Source organism: Ahaetulla prasina, chromosome 3 (genome assembly GCF_028640845.1).
Source record: "Ahaetulla prasina isolate Xishuangbanna chromosome 3, ASM2864084v1, whole genome shotgun sequence".
NCBI classification, from domain to species: Eukaryota; Metazoa; Chordata; class Lepidosauria; order Squamata; family Colubridae; genus Ahaetulla; species Ahaetulla prasina.
In genome coordinates, this window is record NC_080541.1 from 116,730,968 (window position 1) to 116,756,571 (window position 25,604).

A 25,604-nucleotide genomic window follows, 5' to 3' on the forward strand; every position below is an offset into this window, starting at 1 on the left:
AGCTCTCTCTAAGTTTATTGAAATTAGCTCTCTTAAAGTCCAAGACTCTAGTTTGACTTTGTTCTACTACTTGTATTTGCTTAATGTCGAATTCCAATATTGCGTGGTCACTTGCCCCAAGGTTCCTGTAGCTTCAACACCTTCTATCATTTCATCTCTGTTAGTGAGAATTAAGTCCAATATAGCTGATCCTTGTCGCCTTCTCTATTTTTGGGAAACAAAGTTGTCTGCTAGGTTTGTTAGGAACCTGTTGGATCTTCCACTTGGTGCAGAGTTTGTTTCCCAGTTGATGTCAGGGTAGTTAAAATCCCCCATTACTACTGTGATGTGCTTCCTACATACCTTAGTTAGCTGACTAGCAAAAAGTTCATCTACTTCCTCTGTTTGGTTGGGTGGCCTATAGTATAGACCTATGGCAATATCGTTTTTCACCCCTTTTATATTGACCCAAATACATTCAAGATGATTTTCATCATTGTTGTGCTCTATTTCTGTAGAGATGTAGTTATTTCTTATATATAGTGCAACTCCACCTCCTCTTTTATTTGGTCTATTTCTTTTAAATAATTTATATCCCTCTAGCTGTATGTTCCATTTGTCAGTTTCATCCCACCAAGTTTCCGTAATGGCAACAATATCATATCTCCCCTCATTTACTTGTATTTCTAATTCACCCTGTTTATTCCTCATACTCTGTGCATTGGTGTATAGACATTTGAGTCCATTTGGATTGATCTTGTGTTTACTATCTACATAACCTGTGTTGGCTGCCCCTACTTTCTTGCCACCTGTTGGTTTAGTGCACATGGTACGGCACTCACTGTTAAATGCTTGGTTTTGCTTGATAGCATGGTTGATAGTCTTACCCATACAGACATCTATGTTACATGCACTGATAACCCTTTTAGTTTTCGATTGCTGGGGACAGAAGTTTTCTATATCAGTTAATTCTCTGTCCCCACTGTTCAGTTTAAATGTTTATCCAGAAAATCTGTGAATGTATTGCTGAGTAACTCAGTCCCTTTCTTTGATGGATGCAATCCATCTCTTTTGTACAATTTTTCATTGGACCAGTTGCAGACATCATGACTAATAAAACCAAAGCCTTCCCTTTTACACCACTCCTTTAGCCACACATTAAACTCCACTACACGCTGGCCTTTGCCTTTTTGTTCCTTATGTACTGGTAAAACCTCTGAAAAGTTAAGCCTACAACCTATGCTATTAAGTTCATACCCTAAGCTCTGGAAATCATTCTGCACAGAAAGCACATCCTTTTGGGACAGATCATTTGTGCCAAGATGTATAATAGCATCAACATCAGAATCCTTACTGGCATTCTTGACTATCTTAAGAATACGCCTCTTGTCTCTGCTGGCAGTAGCACCAGGTAGACACCTGACGTCTTTCAAAACCTCCATATCCTTTCCTAAATTTACATCCCTTACAATTGAATCTCCAATCAGAAGGTGGCTTCTCTTTTTGGATACCGTGCTCTTCTTGTGTGACCGATCTGTAATACTTGATACACACTTTTCCAAAGTAGGTTCACACTTTTCCAAAGTAAGTTCTTCATCTTGAACCATAATCCCTTGATTGTTTGAGTTATCAGTATCACAACTACCTTGATCTGTCACTTTAGTGTTCCTATTTAGGTCAGCAAGGGCACTATATCTGTTATACTGGGACACTGTAAAAGCTTTGTGTTTATGGTTCACAGCTCTCACCCTGCCAGATCCCACGGTTGTCCATACAGCCCTTTTCCTGCAGGATCTTTGTGGTAGAGGGAGCTGATGGCTCAGCAGCTGGAATGGCTGAATTGGGTACCTAATTTCTGCTTGGAGAGCATAGATTAGAGATTCTAGATATGTAATCTGTCCACGTAGACTGCTAATTTGTTTACAAAGAGGACAGTACCCAAATTTGAAAAGGGTACTGCGAAAGACAGCTGCAAAACAAGTATTGCACTGAACTAAGCCAGTCATTTTGAATAGAATAAAATCACAATCTCAAGTGGACCAACCCTGAATATATTGTTGCTATTTTTGGTTTATAGTGATTAGATTAGATTAGATTAGGTTGTGAAAATCAGGAAGAAATGCAGGAATTTTCCACCCCCACTGCTCCTTAAAGCAGCCCCTCTACTCACGTGCTTTACTGAAGCAAATCAGGGAGAAATGCAGGAATTTTCCACCCCCACTGCTCCTAAAAGCAGCCCCTCTACTCACGTGCTTTACTGAAGCAAATCAGGGAGAAATGCAGGAATTTTCCACCCCCACTGCTCCTAAAAGCAGCCCCTCTACTCACGTGCTTTACTGAAGCAAATCAGGGAGAAATGCAGGAATTTTCCACCCCCACTGCTCCTAAAAGCAGCCCCTCTACTCACGTGCTTTACTGAAGCAAATCAGGGAGAAATGCAGGAATTTTCCACCCCCACTGCTCCTAAAAGCAGCCCCTCTACTCACGTGCTTTACTGAAGCAAATCAGGAGAAATGCAGAATTTTCCACCCCACTGCTCCTAAAAGCAGCTCTACTCCGTGCTTTACTGAAGCAAATCAGGAGAAATGCAGGAATTTTCCACCCCACTGCTCCTAAAAGCAGCCCCTCTACTCACGTGCTTTACTGAAGCAAATCAGGGAGAAATGCAGGAATTTTCCACCCCCACTGCTCCTAAAAGCAGCCCCTCTACTCACGTGCTTTACTGAAGCAAATCAGGGAGAAAAGCAGCCGAACCTTTACTGAAACACTCAGACCCTAATGCCCAATTTGTTATCCAAGCTGGTGCACTGACGTGGCAGTCAGAGCTGTCCTACTAAAGAAAAACAATCCACAGACTTTGTAGCCATGCAGTTACACCTCTAGAAAACCATGCAATGCTGAGCAACAATGGGCATCTGGAAAAAGGAGGTTTATTTCATGCACTGGTCCTCCTCATGTGGAGACACTTTCTGAAAGGCAATAAGCCTCCCTTCAAAATATGAATTCTTTAAGGGTTTGTACAGCCAAGAAAATATACCGAAGATAGTATTAAACAATATTTAGACAAGAGGAGCCTAACCAAAATACCGGACACAAAGAGAATGATGTTAAATGACAAAATAACTATGATGGAAATAACTGAGGCAATTAAGAAACAACAAGGACCATTAGAGGCGTTAATATTGGAGATATATAATGAAGCATTAGCTATTAAGCTACCAAAATCATGGACAGAGGCATACATTACATTAATACCGAAAGAAAATACAGATCACCAGCAGATAAAAAACTATAGGCCCATCTCATTATTAAATGTCGATTATAAAATATTTGCATCCATAATTGCAAAGATTAAAAAGATTATTAAATAAAATCATTCATTCAGATCAAAATGACCAAAAAGACAGCTGAGGAACAACACTAGAATGATTATGAACATCCTGGAATACTATAAAGCTCACCCTAGGAAACAATTAGCACTGATCTTCCTAGATCAGGGGTCGGCAATCTTAAACACTCAGAGCCACTTGGGCCCATTTCCCACAGTAAACAAAACACTGGGAGCCACAAAACCTGGGTGGGCGTGGCCAACTGATGTCACTCACTCCCACCCAGTCACATGACTACCCCAGGCACACCTACCCAGGTTTTGTGACTCCGTGTTTTCTATGGGAAATAGGTAACTCTTATTTCTTTTTTGGACTCCAGCCCAAAGTAGCAGGAAACGAAGGCTGCCTTATGTATAAATGCAGCGTGAAAACAGGTACAGGGCAGCTTCGCTCCTGCACTCTCCCCCCTGCCTCTCGTAACCCCCCGGCTGGCTGTGGCTGAGCCGGGAGTGTATGCACACGCAGAGAAACCCTCCTTAAGCAAGCCGCTGCCCACCCCATGCACGCCTTTTCTGAGTTTTGGCGTTCACTTGAGGAGGGTCTCCCCGCATGTGCGCATGTTCCTGGCTCAGCCACAGCTGGCCCGGGCCTCCTGAGAGGAGGGGGGGGAAGGGGGTCACCGGAGAGTGCCTGTACCTGCCTTTGCGCTACATTTGCACACAAGGCAGCCTTCACTTCCTGCCACTTCAGGCTGGAATCTCCCTGCCCCTGCGAATTCTCCCAGCTCAGCCACAGCTGGCCAGGAGTTATGAGAGGAGAGGAGGAGGAGGAGGATGGTTGCCCAAAGGCTGGGGGGAGAGACACACACACACACACATACAGAGGGAGAGAGAGACATAGAGAGACATATACAGAGTGGTACACAGAGAGGGGGTGAGAGAGGGGAAGAAAGGGAGAGATACAGAGGGAGAGAGACACAGAGAGGGGAGAGAGGGAGATAGGGAGAGGGGAGAGAGAGACATAGAAAAGTTTTGTGGCAGTGGCATGGTCGGACCCTGAGTGCAGGAGCAAAATGCCCCTGCACTTGCCTTTACCAGGCATGGCAACAGCATTCCGCCTGGTACATTTGCTGTTGCCACCAGCAAAGACTGCTGGGAGAGAATGGCAGGTGTGGATCTTGCAGGGTGGGGGCCATTCCCCAAGCCTGGCCTTCCTCCTCCCTTATCAGTGGGGCCATGAGAAAGATTGAGGCAGTATGGGGAAGTGCTCTCCTGCCCTGCCGAGCACAACAGCCCAGCCGAGGGTGTGGGGGGGAGATGGTCCGGCAGAAGCGCCTCCATTGGCAAGTTGGATGGCGGAGAGGTGTGGTCCAGCTCTCACAGCAGAACACGCCGCTTTCTGTTTCATGTGCCTTCTCCGATCTCAGCTCTTTCAGAAAGAGCTATATTTCTGTTTGTTTTCATTTCCCCAGGCAGCGATGGATGGGGCCATGGGGGGGGGGGAGCAGAGGCATCAGGGCTGCCCCCCCCTCCTCAGCAAGGAGCTCCTCCACCTATTGGAGGAGTGCGGAGAATTGCGGGCATGGGCTGGAGGGTCAGAAGACACGCTATGATGTCGCCCCAACATGCATTTCCAGCGCGCACTCCGCTGTCCCAAAGTAGGATTGAGCAGGGTGAAGGGAGGAGGAAAGGATTAGCCCAGCTGGCTCGCCTTTGGCGTGGGGCTTGGGGGGGCGGGGGGAGACTCAATACCTCCTCCATGGCGTGCAGCAAAAGAGTGCTTCACAATGAGGGAGACTAGATCCCCTCCTCCTCCTGAAGCCCATTCCCTGCCCCACTAACCCCTGGCAACTTTCTCTCTCTCTCTCTCTCTCTCTCTCTCTCTCTCTCTCTCTCTCTGGAGAGCAAACCCGGAAGTAGCCGCCCGCTGTTTCCTGACAGTCAGGCAGCAAGAGAGAGAGTGGGGGGGGAGGAAGACAGTTGGCGCTCAATTCAACCCTCGCCAAAGATGCTCACCCATCAGCCAGTCTCCCTTACTGTGTATGTGTGTGTGTGTGTGTGTGTGTGTGTGTGTCTCTCTGTCTGTGAGTGTGTGTGTGTGTCTCGTTCTCTCACTCCCTGCCCGTCTCTTCTCACACTTGGAAAGCCCTGCAGCCCTGTGTGCTCTCTTTGGGGCTTTTTGCCAGCTGTTTTTTTTTTCCCCTTTTGGAAAGCCGGGCTGGCAGAGCAATGAGCGCAACCTGTGGCGGAGGCTTCCCTCCTCATCTCATGCCCTCCTGACCAGCTGTGACGGGGCCAGGAGAGTGTGCATGAGAGAAGGAGGGGGGAGGATGGAAGCCTCCGCCGCAGGAGTTACCTATTTTCCATAGAAAACACCAAGTCACAAAATCTGGGTAGGCATGGCTGGGGTAGTCATGTGACTGGGTGGGAGTGAGTGACATCAGTTGGCCACACCCACCCAGGTTTTGTGGCTTCCAGTGTTTTGTTTACTGTGGGAAATGGGCTCAAGTGGCTCTTTGAGTGTTTAAGATTGCTGACCCCTGTCCTAGAGGAACCATTAGAAACAGGATTTAAACTAGTTCAGAAAATAGAAAAATTTGGCAAAGTGGCCGGACTTAAAATAAATAAAGACAAGACAAAGATAATAGCCAAAAATCTGATCAATAAACAGAAAAAAAGAACTAGAGGGGAAAGAATAGTTTTTGTGCAAAATTGGAAAGCAGAGAAAATACCTCTGGAAGGAGAAATTATTAGAAAAAATTTAGATTGTGCAGAAAGGAATAGATTAACCTTGATGATTAAAGAAAGAGAGGATTCAGAATATTTTAAGATATGGGATAAATTTTACCATTGGTTAGAAGAAAGGTACAGATAAGCAATGGATAATTATGTAAGAAAATGATAATAATGTACTTGTGGAAAAATGGTAATAGTCCAAATTGAAGTGAAAAAAGAAGAAACAACAAAATGATGGAGCCAGGAAGAAAACACCAAGATGTCACACGGATGGAATTACTGGTGTTTTAAATGTATGTTTGTCTATAAAATAAAAAAAAACTTTGTAAAAAAAAGAATTTGACACCCTTGCTCTAGATCCTTTGCTTTTTCCTATAGACACTTTAATTTTTCCTCAAGTAATTCAATTAGTTTACATTTGGTACAAATATAACTTGCTTTAAAGAAAAATACAGCATTAAAGATAAATGGAAAGTATGTTCTGAACAGAAAACTAAAACAGGAAAAGAAATGGTTTTTATAGACAGGAGAAGGAAGAGCTCTTACTGGTGTTGAATCCCAGCAGTTTTGCCTCCAGCTCCTGCACTTGCTTTACTAGAAGTGATATATGCTGGAGAAGGTCCTTATTCTGAAGCAAGAGCTGATGTACTCGAGCCTGGGCCTCAAGGCGGGCAGCTGCCTCTGTAGCTAATTGGTCTTTCAACAGATGTACCTGCAGAACAGAGACAAAAAGCACATGATTATACATACTGCAGTGAGAAGTAGACAGTAAGATGATTTGTCTTTCTGACAGAAACTTACACTCTGAATATAGATATGAATGGAGGCTGAATATACTTCAATATTATTTCCCCTGAGATAGCTAGTGAAACTGTCTTTAGGGCCTGCAGAAGACTGAGGAGAAGATCCCACCCACCAAATGATTTGCAGAGACCTTAGATACTAAAGATAAACCAAGGTATTTGCTTAAGAATAAACATTCAGAGTGATATCAGTCTCGAGTAGAACTGCCAAGAGAGCAGTTCAAAAGTAAGAAAACAAATGTTGTATTGTCTCAACAACCACCAAATATTCTTAATTTTCATTTTAGTATCTTGCCAGTAAAGACAAGGATATTCCATGAGAGCTAAGCAATGAATTTGGCATTGAAACTCCTGGTCTAGGGTTCTATTCCTTCAAATCTTTTGCTCTTTCTTAGTTAGGACTGCAATTGAACAGGCAACTGCTATTAACCAAGCTCAGGTTGGAACATTTCATGCACTAACGTGGTTCAGATTATTTTGTATAGAATTTCTATGCAGTCTTTTCTTCAATTAGATCAGGAGTGTCAAACTCACGTCGTCATGGCATCATCACGTGACGTATTGCGACTTTTCCACCTTCACTAAACTGGGCATGGGCGTGGCTAGCATGTGATGCATACAGCCCGTGGACCAAAAGTTTGACACCCCTGAATTAATCTTCCTGCAAAACAGATAATAACCTGAGCCACAGCGAACTGAGTCTGTTGCTGTTGCTGCTGCAAAAGCTGTTGCAGAAATTGCATTTGGTGATGAGCAGAGAGAGGAACCTCTGGCTCAGCCAACTGGGTAGAAGAAGGGAGAAGTATCTCAGGAGAAGCCATGAGGATATTCTCTTTGTGAACCAAGTCCTATGAAAAAAGCAGATGCAGTGATCAATGCAGGATTCAGTTTAGACTTTCCTATACCCAGTATACATCTCTTATTTTTCAGAAACATAATTCTTCCCCATCCAATAGGCAGAAAGGAGGAGCTACAATGGCACAACCAAACACTCTACTTTAGGAAGGAGACTACAGAGATTCCAGTGCTCACATAGTTCAGTAAGCACAGCTAAGCAGGATAATCTACTCCAGTTTATTCATAGTTTTGGGGAAACCATCCATATTACTTTCTCTTTGCCCAATTAAAAAAAAAGTAACAGCGAGGCTTCCAGTGACGTCACCGCTCCTGCAGAGTGCTCTAACAGGGCACTCCGCGTTAGAAGATCGTAAAAGTCAGTGAAACAGTATAAATCACTGTTCACTGACCTTAGCATACCCCTTGGGCTTAAGGGGGTTTATGCAGAGCTATGGGGGAGTGGTAGATCTAGCCAGGGGGTTTGCTTTTAAGAGCGAATTTTTCTGGATTTATGATCCCACCGAACTTCACTATCTCCGACTTCAAACGTGCTCCTGTTTTTTTTTTCAGGAAAAAGGAGTAGGAGTCACTTCTGCTCAAAAGGACTTGTTAAATTGATTGATTTTCTAAGCAGACGGGAATTTCACAAGCGTTCGATCTTTGAAGCAGAAACAACACGGCAAGTACACAGACTCCACTTTTGAAACTTGAAACTTCTCTTTGTCTCTGATTAATTGACTTTTAAAATGGCGTCTGAAAGTGAAAGTGAATTTTTTTAGTACAACAAAGTAGCGTTATTTGTGGATTGTTACAAACGGAGTTCTCTTATACTGAAAGGAGTAAAGGAAAGTTTTTAAGTTTAAATTCCTGATTCTTTTGAAGACAGAATGGCAGCTAAACCTTTAAAGCCTTCTGGAAGAAGGGGATCTGAACCAAGTCTTGAGGATATATTGAAAGTACAATTAAAACTTTCTGAAGATAGGCAAAAAGAGATGATGGAGAATTTTAATGCAAAAATAAGAGAAGATATTCTCATGGCTGTTCAAGGATTGAGTAAAAAAATTGAGGGATTGGAAGAAGAAATGCAACAGATCTCTCAGTCAAATAAGCATTTAGAAGACAAAATGCAAGGTGTTCAGAAAAAAGTGGATCAAAATGAAGATCAGGTTGTGACATTACAATATAAACTTATGGAAGGAGCTCTTAGAATTCGTGGTATGCAAGAACAGCGAGGAGAGGACTTAAGAAAAATTATATCAGAAGCATTGGCTGAATTTATTGAAGTGGAACCCCAAGAGGTAGCTTACCAAATTGATAAAATATATAGAGTTAATTCCTGGATCGCAAGACAGAGAAAGCTTCCTCGGGACATTGTGGTTTATTTTGTGAAAAGGACTATGAGAAATCAGATTCTGCAAGTTTCATATCAGACAACTTTAAAAATTGGAGAACAGGAGCTGAAGGTGCTGAAAGAGATTCCTTCCAAGATGTTAAGAGATAGGAAGGAATTTGTTTTTTTTACACAAGAACTTAAAAAACATCAGATTCAATTCAGATGGGAGGTGCCAGTTGGACTGACAGTATTTTATCAAGGAAGGAGATATAGAATTGACACTGTTTTAAAGGCAAAGGATTTTCTTTCTACAGTTTTGAAAGTCGAAATAGAAGTGATAGAAAAACTTAAAGAGATTCAAGAAGGCGTGGTGATCCAAGAGGCTTCATTGCTGCCAGCATCAGAGGAACCACAAGAGCAAAGGGTGACAAGAGGAGCTCTTAAGCGTAAAGAAGAGCAACAGTTTCAAAGTAAAAGTCAGGACCCCAGTATGGAAGCTGTGGGAGGAGCTAGACGGAAGATACCGGAGGAGGATCTTCCGTTGTTTGCTTCAAAGCTTCAGGAGGCCAGTAATGGCAAATAGAATTTTGTCATGGAATGTTAATGGCTTGAATTCAGCTCAGAAAAGAAGGAAAATATTTCACTACTTGAAACAATTTAAAAATGATGTGATTTGCCTGCAAGAGACACATATCAAATTATCAGACCAAAAATACTTAATTAACTCAAAATTAGGTAAACATTTTGTTGCTTCAGCTTTGGATAAGAAGCAAAATGGAATTGTTGTATATATCAGGAAGGATATACCAGCTAAGTTAATTGAGGCAGATATTCAAGGAAGATTTATTGCTATTGAACTGGTGATAGATGCAAAAAAGACTTTGCTGATAGGTATTTATGCACCTAATCAGCAACAAGAAAAGTTTTATAAAATGTTACACGAGAGGTTGATCCTCTGGGATTATAGTTCGTTTATTTTATTAGGAGACTGGAATGGAGTAATTGATACAAGAAGTGATAAGAGAACCTCTTCCAAGAAGATACCTATACATGCAAAACTACCAAAATCCTTTTTTGAAATGATGGAAGACTTTGAGTTTAGAGATATATGGAGGTTACGGAATCCAGATGAGAGAGATTTTACTTTTTTTCCCGATAGGCATCAATCTTTCTCACGTATTGATTTTATTTTAATTTCTAATGACTTGCTTTCTAGGGTGAAGAAAATGAAGATATTTCCGAGGTGTTTAACTGACCATAGCCCAGTATGGATGGAATTATTACAAGGGAAAAAAGGTGGTAGAACATGGAGGCTGAATGAAAATCTGTTTAGATATGAGGATAATGTAAATCATTGTAAGAAACAGTTGAAAGAATTTTTTGATTTTAATATGCACAAGGGGACACCTATAGGAACTGTGTGGGAGGCGAGTAAAGCTTTTATTAGAGGTATATTGATATACTTGGACAATAGGCAGAGGAATAATAAACAAAGGCAGCGTAGGTACTTGGAAGAAGAAATTCAAAAGAAGCAACAGTTATTAATTCAAAACCCACAAGATCACAAACTTAAAGAGGCTATAAGAATATTACAGAGTCAATTTAATATGTTAATGGCAGACCAGGTGGCAACGAATATACAATATGCTAAACATAATACCTTCTGTACAATACTGGAAGAAAGAAGAGGTACCTGCAATAGAAGAATGGATATTGAAAGTCATTAATTTGGCTGAGATGGCTAAAATTTCAGCTTTTTAAAAAGATAATACGCAGGAAAGATATTTAATTGAATGGAAAAAATGGATTGATTATCTACAAAACAGATATCAGATTAAGAAATATCAGATTGCCTTTGAATAATTAGGAAGTATTATTTTATGTAATGGGGAGGGGGTTGGGAGATGAAAAGATTTGGATGAGGTTAATTGGATTAGAAGGGAAAATTTTACTCTATGTTTGGTTTATGTATAACAATACCTTGTGATTGACCTGGGAAGCCGGGGGGGGGGGGAAGGGAGGGGGGAAAGGGGTTTTCTGGGAGGGAGGGGGGGAAATGTTTTTGTTTTTTTTAAACTTTTTCAATTAAAAAAAAAAAAAGTAACAGCATCAACCATGATGATGCAGAAAGGTCTCGATCCAAGATGATCTGATCTTATTATTCTGGCTAATATGGAAAGTATCCAGTAATTTCTCATCAATGTATGTAGCCATTTTAACATCAGAGACTTTAAAATATCATTGTTTCCTGACAATATCAAATGGAGGAGGAGATGGAGAAGGCAAAGGGGTAGACATCTGGCAGCAAAACAGAAAAAAGTTGCCTTCTAAAGTACAAAGTTTTTAAATATTGTGTGGAACATAGAACATAAAAATTGTATTTGATTTGTTTTCCTGATAACTTTCACTTTAGGATTAGAATAGCATACGGAAGGTAGTGGACCATGTGTCAGATTTTTTATTCTATAAAAGGCAGAGCTATACTCTTCCTAGAGCTATATGCTTTGAACATAACCCAACACTGACAAGGATACATATACCTTGATGCAAAGAAGACCAGACGTCTCTTTACCAACAGCGTCAAGGTCTGTCACCCCCCTGGTAAACTTCAAGTGATCACTCCCTGGTCGTCTGATGTCCACAGCATCAATGTCTGTTTCCTCAGTAGTGTTGACAAGTTCAGGTTCAGTCAAACCACAGGCTGTGAGTAGCAAAAATTATTGTCAAAGTTGAACCACTTTTGAAACACTTAGGTTTTATCGCTATTCAACTTGCCAATGAACTGGGCAGAGAGAAGGGTAGAAAGAATACAGACATTCCAGAGACAAGATCCCACCAAGGACACTGATGCAGGTGTCCAACAGAGAAATGAACTGTTCCCAAAGCAAATGGATGATTCATAACTGGACAGTGTGACCAAACCGGGGTGGGGAGAAGGAGAAGCTATTGTTTAACTATACAAGCATTGCATGGGAAAACCAGAGTTGGCTTTGATTCTTCAGTGCCAAAATGATGTATTTATTTATTTATTTATTTATTTATTTATTTTTATTTATTTATTTATTTATTTATTATTTAAATTTTTATACCGCCCTTCTCCCGAAGGACTCAGGGCGGTTTACAGGCAGATAAAATAAACAGTACTATTACAAAATAAATACTATTAAAAATTAAAATTTAGCAAATAATAAAACCCATTAAAAACCCATTAAAAACCCATTTAAAACCCCTTAAAAACCCACGAATTTAAAAACTAATCCAGTCCTGCGCAGATGAATAAATGTGTTTTAAGCTCGCGACGGAAGGTTCGGAGGTCCGGAAGTTGACGAAGTCCTGGGGGGAGTTCGTTCCAGATGGTGGGAGCCCCCACAGAGAAGGCCCTTCCCCTGGGTGTCGCCAAACGACACTGTCTCGCTGACGGCACCCTGAGGAGTCCCTCTCTGTGAGAGCGCATGGGTCGGTGAGAGGTATCCGGTAGCAGTAGGCGGTCCCGTAAGTAACCCGGCCCTATGCCATGGAGCGCTTTGAAGATGTTCACCAAAACCTTGAAGCGCACCCGGAAGGCCACAGGCAGCCAGTGCAGCCTGCGCAGGATAGGTGTCACACGGGAGCCACGAGGGGCTCCCTCTATCACCCGCGCAGCTGCATTCTGGACTAACTGAAGCCTCCGGATGCCCTTCAAGGGGAGCCCCATGTAGAGAGCATTGCAGTAATCCAGGCGAGACGTCACGAGGCGTGGTGACCGTGCACAGGGCACCCCGGCCTAGAAAGGGGCGCAACTGGCGCACCAGGCGAACCTGGTAAAAAGCTCTCCTGGAGACGGCTGTCAAGTGATCTTCAAAAGACAGCCGTTCATCCAGGAGGACGCCCAGGTTGCGCACCCGTTCCATCGGGGCCAATGACTCGCCCCCGACAGTCAGCCGAGGACTCAGCTGACTGTACCGAGATGCCGCATCCACAGCCACTCTGTCTTGGAGGATTGAGCCTGAGCCTGTTTCTCCCCATCCAGACCCGTCGGCTTCCAAGCACCGGGACAACACTTGATAGCCGTTGGGGTGGCCGGTGTGGAAAAGTACAGCTGGGTGTCATCAGCGTACAGCTGGTACCTCACACCGAAGCCACTGATGATCTCACCCAGCGGCTTCATATAGATGTTGAACAGAAGGGGCGAGAGGATCGACCCCTGCGGCACCCCACAAGTGAGGTGTCTCGGAGCCGACCTCTGCCCCCGTCAACACCGTCTGCCTGCAAACATCGAGCGCGCGTCCCCCTAGGACGATATGATCCCCCCCTTCCGCCATATCTGCCCCTCCCACTTACCGTGCAAATCAGACCACCCTCACCAACAGGAACGCAATCTTCCCCCCTAACCTCCGAACCTGTTAAAAAACCGTCACGAGCACGCGCAAGGACTGGCTCCCCACCCGACGGGCTACCCCCAACGCCCGCCCTAACCCTCCCTCCCCTTAAAAAAACCCTATCTAAAAACCCCCAAAGGCTCTTTTTTTTCGCATGCCACCTCTGTGGGGCCCAAGACCGTCATTGAGGCCGCCCTTGATAGTGCGGCGGGCCATTCCTGCGGCGGGGCACCTGCAGGCGCAAGAGTTCGAGTGCTGAATATCGCATAAATAGAGTACATAAATAGAGGATAGAGGCCGGCGAGGCGATGCTGTCCGGAGTGGTCAAATGTCATACCAAGTTCAAATGGACACCCATTGACTAATGAAGATCAAATGGTGGCTGGCTAAAGATGACGAAAGCTGGAACATAGGCAGAGCAACGTCCATGATGACAAAAATACTACTGCTCTGCCCAAAGCTCAGTCCTAAAATCCATGACCTGGAGGAGGTGGTGTCACTCTCCCTGACAGCGGTATCCATAGATGATTCCAAAATAGATGTTTCCAAGTGAACACGTCCAGAATAGTTACGTCCAGAAATAGAAATAGAACTCCCTGTAGGTCACAGATCGGTCTCCAGACTTCTTCCACGGCCATAATGTACCAGCCATAAAGTGCATAAAGTGCATAAAATGCAGATGACAATGCAGATTACAGATGATAAGGTGTTAGAGATGATAAAACACCAATTGTAATCCCAGGAAGAGCAGGCCTAATAGGCCAGGAAAACCTCAAATTTTATTAAATTTTTATACCGCCCTTCTCCCGAAGGACTCAGGGTGGTGTACAGCCAAAGATAAAACACGAAATATATACAATTAAAACATTTAAAACATAGCAAATTACAAAAAGGCTGATAATTAAAAATTTAGTTTTAAAATTTTAGAAATATTAATAAAACCCCGAATTAAAATTTAACACTATTATGCCAGTCCCGCTTGAATAAATAAGTGTGTTTTTAGCTCACGACGGAAGGTCCGAAGATCAGGCACTTGACGTAAGCCAGGGGGAAGTTCGTTCCAGAGCGTCGATGCCCCCACAGAGAAGGCCCTACTCCTGGGGGCCGCCAGCCGACACTGTTTGGCGGACGGCACCCTGAGGAGACCCTCTCTGTGAGAGCGTACGGGTCGGTGGGAGGCATAGGGTAACAGCAGGCGGTCTCGTAAGTACCCGGGTCCTAAGCCATGGAGCGCTTTGAAGGTGGTAACCAAAATCTTGAAGCGCACCCGAAAAACCACAGGAAGCCAGTGCAGGCTACGGAGTAGTGGTGTTACGTGGGAGCCACGAGTGGCTCCCGTTACTACTCGCGCAGCCGCATTCTGGACTAACTGTAGCCTCCGGGTGCACCTCAAGGGCAGCCCCACGTAGAGAGCATTGCAGTAATCCAACCTAGATGTAACCAGAGCGTGAGTGACCGTGCATAAGGCATCCCGGTCAAGGAAGGGACGCAACTGGCGGACCAAGCGAACTTGGCAAAAGGCCCTCCTGGAGATGGCCGCCAGATGTTCATCAAAGGACAGCTGTCCATCCAGGAGGACGCCCAAGTTGCGAACCACCTCCTTTGGGGCCACTAACTCACCCCCAACTGTCATCCGCAGCTGACTGTACCGGGGTGCCGGCATCCACAGCCACTCCGTCTTGGAGGGATTAAGCTTGAGTCTGTTTCTCCCCATCCAGACCCGTACAGCTTCCAGGCACCGGGACAGCACTTCGACCGCTTCGTTGGGGTATCCAATAAAATATGTATCCAATAAAATTTTGCTTTGGGGATTTAAAAGTTCCTGCGTGTCTATTTTCTTGGGTTCATTAGTCGGACCATTGATATTAAACTAACTCTCATTCATCAACTCCAGAGCAGTCTACTCAGTCACCTCCAAGAGTGCTGTGTGGGGAGGAAAAGGACAATGCCTAGCTTGGAGCAGAGAGCACAGGCAGCAGCAAAGGCTGGAACAGTCCCTTCAAAAGAAGCTCCAGTAGGGACTCTGGTGGACTCTGGAGTACAAGTGGTCATGACTCGATCCAGAGGATGAGTGGAAAAAACGAAGCAGTCACCAGTGTGAGAAGAAGGAGCAGCAACTGCAGGTGGGACCTTCCTTGAATTGAAAAAACTGTGGTGGGGTAAAGTGGGAATGGCCGCTGAGGCAGAGTTCCCTCTGATCCCACCAGTGGTGACTGTGACCAGGGGATTGAAGTGGAAAACAGAACTGTGGATTGGGAGGAATCAATGGACTGTTTACATGCCAGAGCCCTTCAGTGAAACAACTGAGAAAGAGGTTCATTGGGATGGAGGTGTGTGGAGCAGCATTAACGTACCAAGAAACATTAACTCCAGAAGCGGGAACTGGATAAGCCCAAGCCTTTGTGCCATCCCAAGTGCCTCAGGGTGGCTGTGGGACTGAAAGCACAAGTGATTCCACAGGCAATGGGGGGTGCCACCAGGTACGTGCTGATCTGGGACAACTGAGAACCCCTCCCTTGAGAGGGACATTCGACGGGAGGCCAGATGAGTTAGCTTACTTCCTAAACCAAGTGTGAAGCCACATGGATCAGTATGGGCCAACTATCCAGACAACATTGGATACTTGAACACCATTATTGTAAGTCTGGAAAAGTAGATTGCGGACTGGATAGGGTTCCTCCATGACAAAGGAGCTCCGGAGTTGGGGAACATTGATGCCTTCACAGAGGAGCTTTGGGCCAGATTCAGGGACCCCTCACAGACCTGCTGAAGCAGAGATCTGGACCATCTGCCAGGGAGCCAGACCAGTGGCTGAATATATCCGAGAATTCTGAAGCCTGGTGGAGAAGCTGAGAGGATGGCCAGAGAAATTGCTGGTCTACCAGTTCCAAAATGGACAGAATTGGGAGTTAGTACCAAAACCATACCTGGAGGAAACTGTCTTTCTAGACCTGTTCCAGTCCAGCTTCAGACCTGGTTACAGCACGGAGACGGCTTTGGTCGCGTTGGTGGATGACCTCTGGAGGGCTCAGGACAGGGGATGTTCCTCTGTCCTGGTCCTGTTAGATCTCTCAGCAGCTTTTGATACCATCGACCATGGTATCCTGCTGCGGCGGTTGGAGGGATTGGGAGTGGGAGGCACCGTTTATCGGTGGTTCTCGTCCTATCTCTCTGACCGTTCGCAGACACTGTTGGCAGGGGGGCAGAGATCGACCTCTAGGTCCCTCACTTGTGGGGTGCCTCAGGGGTCAGTTCTCTCGCCTCTCCTGTTCAACATCTATATGAAGCTGCTGGGTGAGGTTATCCGTGGTTTCGGGGTGGATTATCATCTGTACGCTGATGATACTCAGCTGTACATTTCCACCCCGAACCACCCCAATGAAGCTGTCAAGGTGATGGACCAGTGTCTTGAGGCCGTGCGGGTCTGGATGGGGAGGAACAGGCTCCAACTCAACCCTACCAAGACAGAGTGGCTGTGGGTTCCGGCGTCCCGGTACAGTCAGCTTACGCCTTCGCTGACTGTGGGGGGTGAAGTTCTGACCCCCAGGGGAAGGGTGTGCAACTTGGGCGTTCTCCTGGACGATTGGCTGTCTTTAGAAGAACATTTGACAGCCGTCGCCAGGGGAGCATTCTATCAGGTTCGCCTGATGCGCCAGTTGCGCCCCTTTCTTGACCGGGACTCCTTACGCACGGTCACTCACGCCCTCATTACCTCTCGCCTGGACTATTGCAATGCTCTCTACATGGGGCTCCCCTTGAAGAGCACCGGGAGGCTCCAGCTAGTCCAGAATGCGGCTGCGCGGGTAATTGTGGGAGCATCACGTTGCTCCCATATAACACCTATCCTGCGCAGCCTGCACTGGCTGCCGGTAGCCTTCCGGGTGCAATTCAAGGTGCTAGTGCTCACCTTTAAAGCACTCCATGGCTTAGGACCGGGCTATTTACGAGACCGCCTTCTGCCACCGATACCCTCCCAACGACCTGTGCGCTCCCACAGAGCGGGCCTGCTCCGGGTGCCATCAGCCAAACAGTGCCGGCTGGTGACCCCCAGGGGGAGAACCTTCTCTGTGACAGCACCGACCCTATGGAATGAGTTACCTCCAGGGTTACGCCAACTTCCCAACCTCCATACCTTCAAGCGGGAACTGAAGACTCTGCTATTCAATTGGGCAGGACTAGCCTAAATATTATTTTAATTTAATATTTTAGTCTAACTTAATTTTAATTGAATTTTAATTGTATTAATCTATTTATAATTTTATATTTTAGGGTTTTATATCGGTCTTTGACCGTTTTAGTTTTAAATTGGCCGGTTAAATATTTCATTTTAAATGTATTTTAAATTTGGGATTTGTATTGTGTATCTATGTATTTTAATTAAGGCTGTACACCGCCCTGAGTCCTTCGGGAGAAGGGCGGTCTAGAAATCTAATTAATAAATAAATAAATAAATAAATAAATAAATAAATAAATAAATAAATCTGCCTGCCCCGAGGGATCCTGGACAAGCTCCACACCAGGTGTCAACTGCAACTACAGTAGAGTTAGATCTTGTCAGAGTATGACTGTTCACAGCTGGAACAGACATGGTAACAGGTCAGCCAATGAATAGGCATAGCAACTAGGTCAGCCATTGAGGATGTTTGGAAACTGAAACATAGTATTTGTTTGTATGGGGCCATAAGAAACAGTGGAATCTGGGCATGGCTTAGACTTGCTGAACTGAACTAAGGGGCGTGCATAAGAGCACAAAAGTGCCTACCATTCCTGTCCTATTGTTCCCTTCATTATATCAAATTAATACTTTTGCTTAAATATATATATATACATATTTTAGTCTATATTTTATATCTTATACATATTTTAGCCTATATATATGTTTATATGATGTGTTGTTGCTTTTATGTCAATGTTTGCGTATGCTGTTGTGACAAAATAAAAAAAAACTGTATATAAGAGTTGGTTTGGCCTCTGTAATGAGTGCCTCTCTACAATATATTAGCCTCTATATCTCTCTACTCTGTAATAACTTGCTTCTATGAATATTGCTTCTGTGTTCCTGATATTGTATGCAGAATTCTCCTGTACGGTATACGATATAAGGAAGTTTCTTATGTAATTTGAATCCTGCTGAGGTTCATTTAATTGTGTCTGATTATGTGTGCTGCAACAAATTCTGACAGATCTAATGGAATAGAAGCAGCATGCAAGGCTCGAGAACTGACCTTGCAGAAGCCAAGAGAGACGCTCATTTCAGATGGAAGACCCCAGGAGCTCCCACCTCAACCCTGAGGGACAGCCCATGGTGCACAGCAGGAGCCTGTTTCCTGTGTGGGAAGAAAGACCATAAGGCCGCTACTTGCCCAGCGCCACAACTGGCAGCAACCCAGAGAGTCCCGAGCCAACCAAAGACCAAGAAAGTGCCAAATAAGGCAAAGGAGAAAATGTGGATGGAGCATCAGATCATGGAGGTCTCTCCCCAATCCAACAGAGAGGGAACTCTGACTCCTGTCAAGCCTAGCCTGGGCTTCTATGAAAGTGACAGTGTGGGGGAGGACAACACAACGGTAAGTGGAGCCATTGCCCCTTTCACTGCCCAAGTGGAGATTGTGGTGCATCACTCAGGAGCCAGGATTTTTTTTCACTATCCTAATAAGACTCGGGCTGCACCTGTTGCTTGGTCAGCTTGCAGTTGTTTGAGAATTTAGGACTAAGAGTAAGGAAGCTGAGACAGCTTATAAAGTTCAAGCAAGCTGATGGCTCAACCACGGGGGTGGGGGGAGATATGTGCCACATGCCAGATGTGATCAGTGAGCATGAGACCAGGGAGCCACAAAGCGCTTATCCAATTTGCAGTAGCCCCAAAAATGGCAGAGGCAAAGGTACTGGGACTATTGTGATTGAAAAAAATGCAATCTTGCAATGAATTGGAGAAGCGACCAGTGGTGCTTAAAGGTGGGGAGGAAGAAATCTGAGCTAGTAGAAAAGATATGCGGGACGGATTGAGTGTGGATGAGAAAGGAAGAGAAGGCCAAACCAGTGAATGCCCTGGCAGATCCCAGGTCAGGGAAGCCACACATCCCAAGTGAATACAGGAACCTGATGGAAGTGAAGAAGAGTTTGAGATACTCCCTCCACATTGTCCCACAAACTGTGCAATTGAGGGCGAAACTGACTCAGCACAAGATGTATGCAATGACCCCCAGGGAGATGGAGGAGCTTAGGAGTTTTATGGACAAGAACCTGGCAAGAATATTCATTCAGCTAATGAAATCCTGGGTGTCAGCCCCTATACTTTTCAAGGAGAAGGATGGGTCGATGAGACTGTTTGTGGATTTTCATGGAATTAATGGAGTGTATGTCAAGAATATATGTCCTTTCCCCATCGTAAAGGAATGCTAGGATACCTATCCAAAGGGAAGATATTCACCAAGCTAGACTTGAGGGAAGCGTATTACCAAGTAAGGATTAAAGAGGGAAATGAGTGACAGCTTTCAATGGCCCCCTGGGATGCTAGCAGTTCCAAGTGATGCTGTTCGGGCTGCAGAGGCACCCAGCCCTATTCATGCAATTGATAAACGAGCATCTATACAAAGGGGTTCTGGTATACCTGAATGACATCCTCATCTACTCCACAATGATGGAAGAGCATGTGAAGTTAGTGCATGAGATGCTGGGGAAACTGCTACACACTAAACTCTATGCCAAACTATCGGAAGACTTTCATAAAACTAGCCTGGATTATTTGGGTTACCAGGTGTCAAGTGACAGAGTGGACCCTGAGAACATGAAGGCCATACTGGAGTGGGAGACCCCTTGAACCAGAAAAGAGCTGCAAAGTTTCTTGGGGTTTGCCAACTTTTATAGGCAGTTTATTCCATCATTTGCCCAAATCATTCTGCTAATCACCAAGCTGCTAAAGGTGGGTGGAGGGGGAGTAAAACCCAAGCCTCGTCAACCATTGAACTAGACCATGGATTGCCATGTGGTTTTTGAGACGTTCAAGTGACTGTTTGCGCCAGAGACAATCCTTAAACATCCGAAGCCAAACTGTTTGTCATACAAGCCGACACCAGCTATGTGGCGGGGCTGTCCTACTTCAAAAGAATGCCGAAGTGAGGCTGTAGCCATGTGCCTACACATCCCATAAACTCGGTGACATTGAGAGGCATTGCGCAATGTGGGAGAAGGAGGCTTACGCAGTCCGATGGGCACTATTGACCTGGAGGCAGTTCCTAGAAGGCAGTAAGATCCCATTTGAAATATGGACAGACCACAAGAATTTAGAGTCCCTGATGACCCCAAGGAGGCTTTCTCTGAAGCAAGTACGATGGCCTCAATATTTTAACTGATTCAATTTTATGCTTAAGTACTTGCCTGGAGAAAAGAACTTTCTGGCAGACGCACACTCCCGGATGCCCCAGTACAAAAGCACCCGGGAGGAAATAGTTAACTCTATCATCCCCTCCAAGTAGCTGGCAGCTAAAACCTCCGAGGGGCAGTGGCCACCAAGCACTTCTCAGGTGTTTGATGAGAGGTTGACTCATTGACTGAGAGAAGCCCTACAGGAAGATGACTGGTTCCCATCGGGATGAGATGACAATGAGAGAAAACCTGGCCTGAAAGGGAGACAAACTGTACATCCCGGTCAGTCAGAGAATCCAGATCTTACACTGAAGCCATGATGCAAAATCAGCTGGCCACTTCAGCTTTAAAGACCCTTCACCTGGGCCAGGAGATAGTTCTGGTGGTCCAAGATGAAGGACATAGAGAGCTATGTGATGAGCTGCACAGTGCCTGCGTCTATGAAACTAATGCAAGGAAAGATCCTTGGGCTGCTGAGCCTAGTCCACCATGGGAAGAGTGTCATGGATTTTATTATGGAATTGCTGGTGAGTGGGATAAGCACAGTAATTTGGACAATCGCATGGGCTTCTGTCATCCCAGAAGCTAGCCAAACTGTTCATACAACACATCTACCATCTACATGGAGTTCTGAAATGAATCATCTCAGACCAAGGGGTGCAGTTCACTGCAAAGTTTCGGTGGGAGTTTTTGAAGTCGATAGGTTTCTCCCAGGGGCTTAGCTCAGGGTTCCATCTGAGCACTAACAGGGCAGCGGAACGGACCAATGGAACAGTCGAGCAATATTTACCATGTTTACCCCAAAATAAGAGAGTTTTAGCTTCTTTTGGGCTATAAAATAAAAACTAGGGTTTATTTTTGGGGAGTGTTTTTTTTCCCCATGTACAGGGCCCTCACAGCTAGGCCATCCATGCCTTGACACCTGCCTTACCACACAGCCACTCTGTTGCAGCCGCGAACAGAAGTGGGCCATGGTCACATGGGTTCCTGCTACACATGGTGTCATGAAGCTTTCCTGATCTGCTCCTGAGTTGCCATGGGCAGTGGGAAGGGGAATCGAGCCTCAAAGCTGCATCAAGGAATTTGCACCTCAGTCAAAACAAAACATATCCTAACTTGCCAAAGTCAAGTTTCTCCACAGAAACCAATAACGGCCAGAGGGAGTGATTTCTACAACCTGCGAAATTGCTTTGTTGGGGAATGTGACTGATGACACACCTTGGGGGGAGGGTGAAGCAGAGTCAGAGGCAAGGTGCTAATTGAGTGAAGTCAGAGCTGGCTTCATTTGGTCCATGCCAACATGGCGCTCCTAATAAAAAACTGGATTTTTCTTGAAACTTTGCTTGAGGATCCTGCTTTTATTAGGACATTGTTCAGAACCCTGAAAGCAAGCCAACTCTGCCAAAACTAACCAGGTCCAGGATTCCTGAACCCCAGACTCTTAAATACCTGGGTGCATGGAGAGAAACTCAGGCCACCATGGCAGAGGATGGAATCTCCAAAGCCTGCTCCTGGCAACCCAGAAGGAGGCAGAACCTACCTTCACCCAGGGAATTCCAGAGCCAGTGCAAATTGAGTGAAGTCAGAGATGGCTTCACTTGGTTTGTGCCAACATGGCGCTCCAATAAACAACTAGATTTTTCTGAAAATTTTGCTTGAGGCTCCTGCTTTCATTAGGGCATCGATCGGAATCCTGACAGCTGGCTTTCGGTACTATTGCTGCAAGGCAGGTGTTGAGGAGTGGATGGTCTGACTGCAGGGGCCCTGAGGTAAACTGGTATAGGGCATGTGGGCAGCTCCCCCCCGCCTCACCTCATGGCTGCTGTTGTGGTCCACCAGCAGCCTGCGGAGCTAGCAATGGAGTTGGACAGCAATGAGGCTTGGGAAGAGTCCTGGAGGCTGGGGAAGGCCCGGATGAGGGCTCTGCATTGGAGGCTGAGGTGGGGCCAGGACGGTGTGGACTCCAGAGCCTCCAGAGACTTACAGTAGTGAGGCAGAGGAACAGGAGGAGCCTGTTCCTAATACACGCATGTGAAGAGCTGACAGAAGGCAAGAGCAGCTCAAGCAAAGAGGACAACTCGGGAGTAGGGCCAAAAGATGATTGGCCCCTCCCATAAGGCTTATAAGACCAACAACGGCGTTTGTGCTCTTTGCCGGAAAACAACGTTGATAGCTTTGTCTTGTTGCATTTGTATTGGTGTCTTCTGAACTTTTGCCAAGAAAGGCCTTTGGCAGTTTGCCTAATTGGACCAAGGTTGGAGATAGGACTGAGGAATTGTGTTGGGAGGAATTTGCTTTAATTTAGTTGAACTACTCTGAGAATGAAGTAATTCTCAGCTGTTCGAGTAAAGTTTGTTTGTTTTTACACTGACTGCATTTACACTGACTGAGTTTCCTACTACCTACTTGGGCCTGGGTCACAACAGCTGCAGCACTGTGAGCAACGAGACAGAATGGACAGGTGTCAGCTGCACAGACTCTTAAGTAAAGCTTATTTTGGCAGGGGAGGTAGGGCTTATATTAGGCACACACGTAAAACATGCTAGGTCTTATTTTTGGGGAAACAGGATACGTTGCTATGTGAACTACCAGCAAGCAAATTGGGGGAACTTGCCTTTTGCAGAAGTAGCCTATAATAACTCAGTTCATAGCAGCACTGGGTGTCAGAGTTCTGACCAATGCCCTAATAAAATTAAGAGTCCCAAGCCATTTAGCAAGAAAAATCCCCATTACCCCATTCAAAGTGGCTATGGGAATGGAGTTTGTGCCCATGCCAGAATTCCCAAGGGAGCTTCCCTCCTCAGTAATGCTAACGGAGACTTCCGGTTTGGCTCCGCTTCGTGCAGAAGCAGCTATGATTTAGCTGCTAACTCCCTAGTCTGTAGAGCTGTCAGGACATCGTAAATCTTGGTCCGACAGCTTGGAATTCTTTCCCTCGGGCAAAGAGAGAAAGATGAGCATTCAGGCTGAAGTTGAGACACCCTAATAAGCTTCTAAGGCTTGCGGGGAGTTCTCCTTCCATAGCCTGATAAGCTCCTGGCTGGGGGAGGCATTTGCCTTTATGGCAAACAAACAAAGCATCCAAATTCCACAGCAGAAATTGATTTATGATGGATTGTAACATGGACGGAGCAGAAACTGGAGTTCTAAGCACTTGTTTGTAAGAAGACTGTAAGCCCCTGAGGATATATTTGCTGCGAAGATAGGAGAGAAGAAAGCAAATGGTGGTTTTGTGGAATGTGTGTACTGAAAACGAAAGTAGAAATGCTTACTAACGGCTAGTGTTGAAATAGAAGATAGAAGAAGATAGAAGATATATAGGAAGATACTGACTAAATGGAAGAAACGAGAATTTTATGATTTATATTTTTTCTTTTTCTTTGGGATTATAGTGATTTAGAAGAAAAGTTTTTTGAATTTTTTTTTTCTAAATATTTTTTTTTCTCTTGGTCTGTTATTAAGTTACATTTTTTTAAAAAATGGCTTTTAAGCAAATAGTGCCAAAAGTTATTAAAAACTTTGAAATTTCTTCAGTTCAGATTCAAAAATTAAAAGAAGAAATCAAAAAGGAACTAAGAAATTCTTTACAGGAGTTTTTGGAGAGTCATTTTTTAGAAATAGATCAAAAATTTGATGAAATAGAGAAAGAGATGTTGGATTTTAAGGAAGTGGTGGAAGAGCAGAAGAGGGAAATGAAAATGGTAAAGGATGCAATTGCGCAAATATTAAGCTCTTGTATTCAGATGGAGGATGATCTTGCAGAAATTAATAAAGCTAATTTAGAATTGCAAAGGAAAATAGAGGAAATTCAAAAAAATCAAAACAATTGGAATTTAGATAATAAGATGGAAGATATACAGGCAAAGGTAGATAGGGCAGATGAAGAAAGAGTAATATTACAATATAGATTAATGGAATATGCTATAAGGGTGAGAGGTTTGAAGCAAAATAGGAAGGAAAATTTAAAAGAGATTTTTACGCAAGCCTTTGCTCAGATAAAGGGTGTGGAGCCGGAAGATTTTGAGATTAATATTGAAAGAATTTATTGTGTTAATTCTTGGTGGGCAAGACAAAATAGAGTACCGAGGGATGTGGTTATTTATTTTACATCTAAAAAGGTTAGGTATGAAATTTTGCAAGCCTTTTATAAAAATAAATTTCAAATATTGGGACAAGATATAAAAATGATGAAGGAAATTCCTCCTAAAATGTTAAGAAAGAGAAGAGAATTTGCTTTTTTAGTGGATGAGTTTAAGAAACATCAGATATATTTTAGATGGGAAGTTCCAATGGGTTTGTCAGTGAATTTTAGAGGCAGAAAGTATTTTCTTAATTCAGTTATGAAAGCGAGACATTTTTATATTAATATTTTAAAGAGTGGGAATCCTTTGTTGTTAGATGCTAAGTTAATTGGTTTGGAAATGATGGAAAATAGAATGGGAGAGGGGAGGAATGTTTAAGATGTGAATACGATGATTATGGTTAATTTTTGGAATTGATTTGTTTAGGATATAAATTATAGGATTTTTCTAATTTGCTATTTGTATGGTATAAATCTATGGGATGATATTATTTAATTGTGAAGGATGGAAAGTGAAATTTATGAATTTAGATAATGTGGATGTAATGATTTTAATTGTTTACTGTTATATTGTGGATGTAGTTTAAATGATTACCGTATATACTCGAGTATAAGCCGACCCGAATATAAGCCGAGGTACCTAATTTTACCACAAAAAACTGGGAAAAACTATTGACTCGAGTATAAGCCTAGGGTGGGAAATGAGGCAGCTACTGGTCAATGTAAAAAATAAAGATAGAGCCAAGTAAAATAACATGAATATTTATTTGAACGAAAAACAATA

At 44.2% G+C, this 25,604-nt stretch overlaps 1 protein-coding gene across 2 annotated transcripts in view; it reads right to left on the reverse strand.

Annotated features, from left to right (window-relative positions):
• NOS1AP (nitric oxide synthase 1 adaptor protein) overlaps nucleotides 1-25,604 on the reverse strand; it is a 107,518-nt gene that overhangs the window by 29,844 nt on the left and 52,070 nt on the right. The window contains exons 7-10 of one of the 2 annotated variants that reach the window (XM_058175851.1): nucleotides 11,557-11,717; nucleotides 10,677-10,709; nucleotides 7,527-7,694; nucleotides 6,590-6,755 (exon numbers count right to left, since the gene is read on the reverse strand). In XM_058175851.1, the coding sequence (XP_058031834.1) occupies nucleotides 6,590-6,755; nucleotides 7,527-7,694; nucleotides 10,677-10,709; nucleotides 11,557-11,717 (528 nt within the window). The remainder of the gene's footprint in view (nucleotides 1-6,589; nucleotides 6,756-7,526; nucleotides 7,695-10,676; nucleotides 10,710-11,556; nucleotides 11,718-25,604) is intronic. The other variant, XM_058175852.1, reaches the window with a different exon arrangement.